Source organism: Crocuta crocuta, unplaced genomic scaffold, assembly GCF_008692635.1.
Source record: "Crocuta crocuta isolate KB4526 unplaced genomic scaffold, BGI_CrCroc_1.0 scaffold72, whole genome shotgun sequence".
Lineage (NCBI taxonomy): Eukaryota > Metazoa > Chordata > Mammalia > Carnivora > Hyaenidae > Crocuta > Crocuta crocuta.
Genome location: NW_027529427.1, coordinates 2,606,139 through 2,617,643, shown reverse-complemented (window position 1 = coordinate 2,617,643; position 11,505 = coordinate 2,606,139). Strand labels below are relative to the sequence as shown.

At 40.7% G+C, this 11,505-nt stretch overlaps 1 protein-coding gene across 1 annotated transcript; it reads right to left on the bottom strand.

The window, feature by feature from the left end:
• Positions 1-9,517: 9,517 nt before the first annotated feature.
• MRPL51 (mitochondrial ribosomal protein L51) lies at positions 9,518-10,937 on the bottom strand. The gene is made up of 3 exons (XM_077759135.1): positions 10,686-10,937; positions 10,492-10,602; positions 9,518-9,833 (listed from the first exon to the last, which is right to left on the bottom strand). The coding sequence occupies exons 1-3, from the start codon at positions 10,762-10,764 to the stop codon at positions 9,637-9,639; spliced, it is 387 nt and encodes a 128-aa protein (XP_077615261.1). The 5' UTR covers positions 10,765-10,937; the 3' UTR covers positions 9,518-9,636.
• Between the last annotated feature and the right edge of the window lie 568 nt (positions 10,938-11,505).

The window sequence follows — 11,505 nt, the reverse complement described above, 5'->3', positions numbered from 1 at the left end:
TCGGGCTCTGTGCTGACAGCTCAGAGCCTGGAGCCTGTCTTCGGATTCTGTGTCTCCCTCTCTCTGTGACCCTCCCCTGCTCTATCTGCTGTCTCTATCTCTCTTTCAGAAATAAATTTTTTAAAAAAAGTAAAATTCTGAAATTTAAACTTTAAAATAAAATTTTAAATTCTGATCATTAACCTAGAATTCTATAACAACAACCTATCAATATAAGATCAGTATTTTTTAAAAAGATCAATGTACATTAAAAAGAAGAATATAGAGGCACGTGGGGGGCTCAGTTGGTTAAGCAACTGACTTCGGCTCAGGTCATGATCTCACAATTCGTGGGTTCGAGCCTGGCGTCGGGCTCTGTGCTGACAGCTCAGGAGCCTGTTTCAGATTCTGTATCTCCCTCTCTATCTGACCCTCCCCTGTTCACACTGTCTCTCTCTCTCTCTCTCTCAGAAATAAAATTTAAAAAAAAAAAATTTAATTTTAAAAGAAGAAAATAGAATTCTTTCAGCATCAAAATTCTTATGTCTCTATTTAAATAGGCTACTACAAGATGCACTCTGACAAACAGGAAGGAAAAAGGCAATCGATGTAGGGAACAGAATGCTGGATCCACACACACAATTAATGAAAGAAAACCCTTGGTACGAAAGCTGTGCTACAGAAAAAAAAGAAAGAAAAAAAGAAAGCTGTGCTACAGACCCTGAAACAATGTGTCCTGACTGAAGTAAGAGGATGGAAAAACTGCAGGAAAGTCTCTGGAGAAAAAACTGATAAAGTATCAACCATGTTTAAATATTTGAAAAATAAGGGGCGCCTGGGTGGCTCAGCCTGTTAAGAGTCTGACTTTGGCTCAGGTCATGATCTCGACCCCCATATCAGGCTCTGTGCTGACAGCTCAGAGCCTGGAACCTGCTTTGGATTCTGTATCTCCCTCTCTCCCTGCCCTTCTCCTGCTTGCCCTCTGTCTCTGTTTCTCTCTGTCTCTCTCTCTCTCTCTCAAAAATAAATAAACATTTTTTTAAAACTTTAAAAAGAAAAGAGTCTGACTCCTGTTTTTGGCTCAGGTCATGATCTCACGGTTCATGAGTTCGAGCCCCACACAGGGTTCTATGTTGATAGTGTGGAGCTTGCTTGGAATTCTCTCTGCCCCTTCAAAACTCACACGCTCTGTCTCTTGAAAACTAAGGACTGCCTGGGTGGCTCAATAGGCTAAGCATCTGACTAGTAATCTCGGCTCAGGTCATGATCTCATAGTTCATGGAATCTAGCCCTGGTCAAGCTCTGTGCTTACAGCACAGAGCCTTTTAGGGATTCTCTCTCTCCCTCTTCCTCTGCCCCTCCACAACTCACAAACACTCACTCTCTCTCTGAATAAATAAAAACTTAAAAAAAATAAATAAGGGGCACCTGGGTGGCTCAGTCAGTTAAGCATCAGACTCTTGGTTTCAGCCCAGGTCATGGTTTCACGGTTCATGGGTTTGAGCCCCAAGTTGGGCTCTGCACTAGCAGTGTGGAGCCTGCTTGGGAGTCTCTCTTCCTCTCTCTGACCCTCCCTACTTCAAGCTGTCTCTGTCTCTCTCAAAGTAAAAAAGTAAAAAATAAATCTTAAAAAAATTTTATGTAAATAAATATTTGAAAAATAATAAGAACACGTATTTAACAGGTCCAATGGGACATAAGGAAAAAAATAAAACTAGATACATAGAAAATTATACAAAAGAAAAAGAGGCAATTATTAACTTAAGAAAAAACAAAAAGTTAAATAGGAAATATAAGTTACTTTACATTATGTCAATTGATTTTCGACAGGATGAGAAGACCATTTAATGGGGGAAGGAATAGTTTTTTCAACAAATGGTGCTGGACAACTTGATGTCAACCTGCAAAAGAATGAATTTGGATGGCTGACTCCCTCCCACCATACACAAACATTAACTCAAAGAGTACCAAAAAATTAAATGTAAGAGCTGAAACTGTAAAAGTCTTAAAAGAAAACATAGCTCTATGTCTTCATGACCTTGGATTAGGCAGTGATTTCTTCGATATGATAGCAAAAGCACAAACAACAAAAGAAAAAGTAAGCAGGGCATCAACAAATGATGAAACTTTTGTACTTCAAAGAACATGATCCAGAAAGTGAAAAGAATTCACAGAATCAAAGAACATATTTGCAAATCAAATGTCTGATATGGTAATTGTATCTGGAATATATAAAGCACTCTTCCAACTCAATTATAATCTTAAAAATTTGAAAACAAAGGATCTAAATAGACATTTCTCAAAAGAAGATATGCAAATGACCAATAAAGCACAAGAAAAGATGCTCTATATCATTAGCCATCAGGGAAATACAAATCAAAGCCACAGGGAGACACTACTTTATGCCTACTAGGATGGCTATAATGAAAAAAAAACAGATAATACCACATGTTGATGAGCATGTAGAGAAATTAAACCCTTATACACTGCAGGTAGAGATACAAAATAATGCAGCCAATTTGGAAAAAGTTGGCAGTTCCTCAAAAAGTTAAACATAGAGTTACCATGTGACCCAGCAATTCTACTCCTTGGTATATACCCAAGAGAAATGAAAATGTCTACACAAAACCTTGTTACACGAATGTCCATGACAGCATTCTTTCAGATACCCACCGAGCACCTGGGTGGCTCAGCCGGTTAGGCATCCAACTCTTGACTTTGGCTCAGGTCATGATCTCATGGTTCATGAGTTCAAGCCCCACATCAGGATCCACACTGACAGTGTGGAGGATGCTTGGGATTCTCTCTCTCCCTCTCTCCCTTCCCCTCCCCACTTGTACTCTCTTTCTTTCTCAAAATAAATAAATAAACTTAAAAATTTTTAAAGAATAACCAAAAAGTAAAAACAACCTAGATGTCCACCAACTGATAAATGGATAAATATGAGGTGGTATATCATACAATGGAATATTATTCAGCAATAAAAAGGAACGAAATACTAACATATGTTTCAACATGGATGAACCTTGAAAGCACTATGCTAAATTTAAAAAGCCAGTCACAAAGGATTAAATATGGTATGATTCCATTTAGATGAAACATCCAGAATAGGCAAGAATCTATAGGGGCAGACAATGGGTTTGTGGTTGTCTACAACTGGGAGGGAGGGGGAATTGAGGTGGCAGTTAAGGGGCATAGGATTTCATTTTGGAGTAGTGATGAAAATGTTCCAAAATTGAGTATGATGATGGATGTACGACTCTGAATATACTAAAATCCACTGGATTGGTTGAATTGTATTTCAGCAAATATATAGAGGTTTTCTGTTTAAGTTTTTTTCTTTTTTTTAATGTTTATTTATGTTTGAGAGAGAGTTGGGGGACCAGAGAGAGAGAGAGAGAGGGAGAGGATCTAGAATGGGCTCTGAAGTGCTCACAGCAGAGAGTCCCATGTGGGGCTTAAACTCACGAACCATGAGATTATGACCTGAGCCAAAGTCAGACACCCAACTGATTGAGCCACCCAGCCACCCCAAGACATAGAGTTTTTAAATAAGAAACATTAGTTATCCCACAGTACATTAAGTAGTAAACAATATTTACATAGTCCTAATAAATGTAAATACTGTCTACTAATTTAAGCCAAAATGCTGATATAACTATGATAAAGAGGAATGAGGGAAAGGGCTATAAGAAAGGAGAGAATTGCAGAGTGTAAGTCCAGTTTTCTGACAAGATAACTAACTGAGGCCACTGACTTTCTTTTCCAAAATCAAACCTGGAGAATCTATAAAAGGTAAAAGGAGGCATGAATTTCAGGAAATAACAACAAAAGCACAAGAATGTCTTGGGGACACCAAGTCTATTGTTACGGTTTGAATTGTGTCCTTCAAATATTTTTATATTGAAGTCCCAAGGCACCTGGCTGGCTTGGTTTGTGGAGCATGTGAATCTTGATTTCAGGGTTGTGAGTTCGAGTCCCACACTGGGTGTCGAGATTACTTAAAACTAAAATGTTTAGGGGAGCCTAGGTGGCTCAGTCGTCTGACTTCAACTCAGGTCATGATCTCGCGCTCCATGAGTTCCAGCGCTAAGTCAGGCTCTGTGCTGACAGCTCAGAGCCTAGAGCCTGCTTCACATTCTGGGTCTCCTCTCTCTGCCCCTCCCCCACTCACACTCTGTCTCTCTTAGAAATAAACATTTTAAAAATTAAAAGAAAGAAAGAAAAAGAAAATGTTAAAGAAAAACATTTTTATGTTGAAGTCTTAACTCCCAGTTGCAGATGTTGATTGCAGATGTAATTAGTTAAGATGAGGTCATATTGGAGTAAAGTGGGCCGCCACTCTGGTATAACTAGTATCTTTATAGAATGGGGAAATTTAGAGAGACACACACAGGGAGAATGCCATGTTGACATGAAGGCAGAGAGTAGGCTGATATGTCTATAAGATAAGAAACATTATAGAGCGCCTGGGTGACTCAGTCGGTTGAGCCTCCCACTTTGGCTCAGGTCATGATCTCATGGTTCCTGAGTATGAGCCCCACACTGGGCTTGTTGCTATCAGCGGGGAAAGCCCACTTCATATCCTCTGTCCCCCTCTCTCTCTGCCCCCTCCCACCTGTACTCTCTCTCCCAAACTAAAGAAACATTAAAAAAAGAAAAAAACAAGGAACACTATAGATTGCCAGCAAACCACCAGAAGCTAGGAGACAGGTATGAAACAGATTTTCCCACACAGCCCTCATAAGAAACAACCCTGCTGACACATTGATCTCAGACTTCTAAGCCTCCGGAAATGTGAAACAATGCATTTCTATTGCTTAAGCCACCAAAGTTGTGGTATTTTGTTATGGAACCCCCAGAAAACGAGCACGTGTAGCTATCCTAAACTACTTTATGTCATGTATCCCAAACCAGCAACAAACATTATACATATACTTTACATATTCATTATACATGACTATGTAGTAGATCTGAGACTACCAAAAGGTACTTAAGGGTTCGTAAAATTCCATTTGTTATTTTTAAAAAACTGATAAATGTAAGAAACCAACAGAAGTAAATAAATGTGAATGTTTCTTAGAGTATGAATCCCCCTAGGGGCACCCGGGTGGCTCAGTGGGTTACGCAGCTTTTGGCTCAGGTCATGATCTCCCAGTTCATGGGTTTGAGGCCCACATCGGGCTCTGTGCTGACAGCTCAGGGCCTGGAGCCTGCCTCAGATTCTGTGTGTGTCTCTCTCTCTGACCCTCCCCTGATCACGCTGTCTCTCTCAAAAAATAAACATTAAAAAAAAGAATATGAATCATCCTAAAGACAAAAATAGATTATTGTTTTTCTGAGAGACCACATGATTTTTATCCATCAAAAGATATTTTGTTTCATTTTTTTTCCTTTGTCCCCTATGCCCCTCCTGAGCCATAAATATTAGAAGTTGTTTGAGATTTATAATTCTGTTTCTGCAAAATGTGTGCTATTTCTGTGCATGTTCTTCTAATTTACATACATGTTTTTAAATCTCATTCTATTTCTTTGCCCCACTCAGATCTATGTTTGTTTTTTTAATGTTTATTTATTTATTTTGGTGCATGCAAGCAGGGGAAGGGCAGAGAGAGAGGGAGACAGAGAATCCTAAATAGGCTCTGTGCTAGCAGAGGCACCCAGATCTAAGTTTTAAAGATTCTGGTTTAGGGGCACATGGATGGCTCAGCCTGTTAAGTGTCCAACTCTTGATTTCGGCTCAGGTCATGATCTCACGGTTCATAAGCTCAAGCCCTTGAGTAGGGCCCCACACTGAATGTTTGGGATTTTCTCTCTCCCTCTGTCTGCCCCTTTCCTGCCTGCGTGCATGTATGCACACGTGTGTGCTCTCGCTCTCTCTCTCTCTCTCTCAAAATAAATAAACAAAATTTAAAGATTCCTATTTTAGGAGCACCTGAGTGGCTGAGTCAGTTGAGTGTCCAACTCTTGATTTCGGTTCAGGTCATGATCTCACACCTTGTGAGTTTGAGAGCTACGCTGACAGTGTGAAGCCTGCTTGGGATTCTCTCTCTCTTCCTCCCTCTCTCTGCCCGTCCCCTGCTCACACTCTCTCTCCCTCAAAATAAATAAACATTAAATATTTTTTAAAAGATTCTTGTTTTAGACAATGAAAAATCAGGTAATTTGTAAATGATTACAATTTGATAAACATTAAAAATGATCACAATTTGATCTCTTTTCTCTTGATCCTCATTTCCACTCTTTGTTTTCTTTCTTTCTCTCTCTTTTCTTTCTTTCTCTCTCTCTCTTTCTTTGTTTCTTTCTTTTGTTCGTTCTTTCTTTCTTAACATTGACTAGGATGTTCAATACTAAGTGTAGCAATAATAGTAGGCATCCTTGTCTGGTTACTGATCTTTTTTTTTCTTTTAAAAAATTTATTTATTTAAATTCAACTTTGTTAACATATAGTATTGGTTTCAGGAGTAGAACCCAGTGGTTCATCCCTTACATATAACACCCAGCGCTCATCCCAACAAGTGCCCTCCTTAATGCCCATCATCCATTTAGTCCATCCTCCCACCCGCCTCCCCTCCAGCAACTGTTTGTTCTCTGTATTTGTCTCCTATGGTTTACCTCCCTCTCTGCTTTTGTCTTATTTTTCCTTCCCTGCCCAATGTTCATCTGTTTTGTTTCTTAAAATCCATATATGAATGAAATAATATATTTGTTTTTCTCTGACTTATTTAGTTTAGCATAATATGTCTTATTACGGATCTTAAAGGGAATGCATGTCTATTAAATATTTGGTGTTGATCTCTAATACATAATCTTTACCAAGTTAAGGAAATTTCCTTCTGTTCCCAGTTTAACAGGTTTTCTTTTTTCAAAATCATTGAGCTAAAACCTTCACCTTTCATAACAGGAAGTTAATAAAGTCTAAAGCTGATAAATCACAAAGAGGAGCAGGGCATATTTTTTCAAATTATGATAATAAATACCAGAATAGTTCAAAGAAGTGAAAGTCTTTCATTCTGGGAAGCTAGTTTGGAGGGTAGAAAGGTGAAGCGGGGGACTGTTTTTGTCACACAATTTTCCCTTCTTTTTGATTAACTATATGCATGTTACTTTGATTTTTTTTAATGTTTTATTTATTTCTGAGAGAGAGAGAGAGAGAGAGAGAGAGAGACAGAGTGAACAGGGGAGGGTCAGAGAGAGAGAGGGAGACACAGAATCCGAAACAGGCTCCAGGCTCTAAGCTGGCAGCACAGGGCCCAACATGGGGCTCGAACCCAAGAACCGTGAGATCATGACCTGAGCCGAAGTCGGACACTTAACCGACTGAGCCACCCAGGTGCCCCTTACTTTCTTTTTTTAAATAAAGCTTAGTTTAGAAATATATCAAGTCTCCTACACCATTTATTAAATTGAGACATAATGCATATACCGTAGAATTCCCTCAGTTAGCATACACTTGTTTTTTTAGTGTATTCACAGGTCGTGCAACCGTCACCGCTAATTCCAGAACTTTTTTTTATCATCCCTAAGAGATTTGCATCTGTTACCAGTCATCTCTCATCCCTTATCCCTTATCCTATCCCTGGCAACAACTAACCTACCTTCTGTTGTAGCAGGATTCTCGCACACAGAGGCTTTTCTTTCCAGGAAGCAACTTTTTTCCTGCCGGCACTGCTCAGTTGGGTTCATATGCAAAGAATTGAGCCCTGAATGCCATGTGGGCTCAATTATTTTAATATATCTTCTACTTTTTTTGTCTCCCACATATGGTAATACCACAAACATGCAATCTGATTAAGTGGTCTCATGTTACAAGGTCATGAGGGATGTTGTCGCATACGTGTATAGCCAGGTTACCTTGAGATTTTTTTTTGTTTTTCTATTTCCTTAGGGTGGGGACCCTACCACACTCTCTGTAGATTTGCCTATTCTGAACATTTCATATAAATACATGCCTTTTATGACTGACTTCTTTGATTTATTATAGTGTTTTCAAGATTCAGCCATGTTGTTAGATGTAGCAGTACCTCATTCTTTTTTATGGCTGACTAATATTCCATTGCATGAATATACATTTTATCAGTTGATAGATATTTGGGTTGTTTTTTCTTTTTGGCTATTATGAATAACAATGCTATGAATATTTATGTACCACTTTTTGTATGGACATATTTTCATCTCAGGTGGGTATATATTTAAGAGTGGAATTGCTGCGTCATATGCACCACTGATCACTCCTCTTCCCCACTTGAAATGTTCTACCACTTCTTTCTTTCCTTACTGAAATCCAACATCTTCTAGGAACCTCTCCCGATTACGCCAAATACAATCTCTTATCTAGATCATTTATCTCCATACCAGTGGTTTCTAAACATGGCTAATTAAAATCACCTGAGAGATTTTACAATTAAAATTGTCTAAAATTATGAGTCATACTGTGGAAAAGTAAAAAGCAGGAAACAATCTAAATATTAAAATGGAACTAGTGAAATTATTATGGTATAGAATGTGAGGATACAAAATAATCCAAGTTGTATTACGTGACTAAGCAAGGTGCAGAACAGTGTGTATAGAATCCTCTTTTCAAAAGGAGATATATAGTTAATACATGAGTATACGTGTACTGTTTATATCCAAAGGACTAAAAAATAAAAAATAAAAAAGAATAGTGGTTGCCTCTGCAAAGCACAAAATAACAGGCCATGAGAAAAACTCTTCACCTGATTACCCTTTAGTAATTTAAAATTTTTCCATTGTATGTATGGATACATTTTTTAAATGTATTTTTAAAAAAGTAGATGTACAAGACTCAGCTCAGCTCTACAAATCACAAATCTTTGGGGCCAGGGACCAGGCTTTTGAAATTGTGAAACTCATAAGGTGATTCTGATGATCAGTCAGGCTTAAGATGCAAACCATTCATATGATACTCAATGCCTTATATTAAAGTGTACATGTGAAAATATAGCTTTCTCCCCTAACTAGAAAAGCATGCTATCTATTACATTTTTCCTGCATGTCTCAGCTTAGAAAAGGTACCCAATGTTTTTTATTATAATAATGAACGAGCATATTTCTATTTATCTGTTACACTTCATTCCAGTGTGAAAATGTTTTCAAAAATACACTTAACATAACAGCATTATGGCAATTAAAAATTACCACTTTCAACACATGAAAAGCCCAAAAGTACCAACAATGTTTTTCTTTTTTTTTAAGTTTATTTATTTTGAGCGTAGTGGAGGGGCCAAAAGACTCTCAAGCAGGCTCCACGCTGTCAGCACAGAGCCTGATTCCGGGCTCTATCTCATGAACCATGAGATCAGGACCTGAGCAGAAATCAAGAGTCCTACGCTCAACCAACTGAGCCACCCAGGCACCCCTTTTCTTTTTTAAAGGCTATAGGTATGGCTAGTCTGCAATGGGCAAGTGGTTAAGTACAAACCTAAGACTATAAGACTTAGGGATGAGCCAGAGTTTGTAGTCTACCTGAATGAATAAAAGTAGCATCTAGAGTAAAATAAAGTGTGTGCATAACAGATTCCAAAGAAGCCCCATTTTATTAGAGAGTATACAAATCCTTTTCCTTAGAAGGAAAAATACTGTTCCCCTTCCCCCTCAGTGACAGATGTGTGTCTTCCACATTTCCCAGCTTTTCTTCTACCGGTGCTTTCCATGTCGGTTCAAGTGTTTGTAGAGGTAGCTGATGCGTTTGTTAAGCTTATGCAGGTCATCAAGGAACATTCGATTTCCAACCATTTTCTTCTTTCGGATACAACGTTGTAATTCATTCCCCTTCCAGCCTCGAAGCCATCTGGGGCCCCTGATAAGTTCTTTGGGGTGCATTTCAAAGTCTCCTGTGTAATGTGAGAGAAGATGTTACTTCCAAGACAAGAGGGAACCCAGCCTCTCCACCAGCTAAACCTTTAGCATGCAGTTGCATTTTCCTGAGCTGAACTTATAGGCAAGTTGCACCTACGTGATCAAGAGTACAGACTCTGGGGGCGCCTGGGTGGCTCAGTCGGTTAGGCATCCGACTTCGGCTCGGGTGCTCTGGTTGTGATCCCACAGTTCGTGGGTTCCAGCCCTGTGTCGGGCTCTGTGCTGACACCAGCTCAGAGCCTGGAGCCTGTTTCGGATTCTGTGTCTCCCTCTCTCTCTGACCCTCCCTTCCTCACGCTGTCTCTCTCTCTCTCAGAAATAAATAAAAACATTAAAAAGAAGAGTACAGACTCTGGAGCCAGACTGCTTATGGTTCAAATTCTGGCACTGCTACTTATTTGCATTGGAAAAATCACTTAACTCCTCTGTGCCTCAGTTTCCTTATTTATTGTAAGGATTAAATTAATACATGTAGTGCACTCAGAACAGCGCCAAATACAGCGAAAATACGCATGTTAAGTGTGTGCTCTTACTACTGAGCACATTACCATTCCTACACTGGTGAAAAAAAGACAGTCATTATGGAAGAACTGCCATTCTGAAATTGTGTACCATGATCCCATGCTTTCATACCCAAAATCCCAATGTTGTCATACACCCCGAACATGGCCCTCTTCTCATTCCAACGATCAACCACTTTGGGAGGCGGGAGGGTGAGCCTTACGTGGAACATTCCAGGAATACCTAGGGATGGGGAACAAAGGGAATGAGTCTGAGCCGCTTACTGGCAAGCAGTTCTCGGGGCGATTTCTACATCGGCCACTTACCCAGAGAGAAGCTTCTGCAGGATAGGGGCACCCGGCCCCACAGGACCCTACCTGCCCCCAAAGAGAGGCTCCCTGCCATTGCTCTGGTCTCTGTCCTACAACAGCACACCGCACAAGCCTAAGAGTAGGGACACACGTGGCCTCCGAGGAGCTGACAAGGCCCTTCCGCACTAGCGGCACAGGACACTACATGGAAGGAGCCATCTTTGACCTCACGGAGATAGCTCCCAGCGCCAGGCCCGACTTGCCCCTCCTTCCCCAGCCACAAGCCCCGCCCTCCTGGTTCCGGTGTACAGAGGCCTTGACACCCCTCCTTCCCTTCCCGCCCCGGGCCCGGGGCTTCCGGTTGGCGCGCCGTAATCTTTAATAGTCGGAAGAGCTTAGGGATGCGTTTCGTCGTAGTCCAGGACGCCCCAAAACTGAATTTCAAGAAAACTCACCCTTTTCTGGGGCGTCCCTCAACTGTGAGGGAGATGAAGGTACAGACTCTGGAACCCAAAGCCTCCTTTTTCTGTGTCTCACAGCAGTATTGTGCTGTAGCTGTTTTTATTACCCCTTTTCTACTGGGGAGGAAATGTGAGGCTCAGAGAGTGAAGTAACCTGCTGGACGTCACATAGCAGAGGAGATGGAGGAACATGGATTAGAGCCTAAACCTTCTAACTCCCGGCTTGGACTTGCCTCCCGCCCTAGGGGGGGTGACTGAATGGGTCACTAGCCCAGGGGCGCTATCACCGCCTAACTAGGGCAACAGAACCAGGGAGCCGCAGAGGAAGTGGGGCGAGCAGGGGATCTAGGCCCCGCCCCGACCCTGCGGCGCCG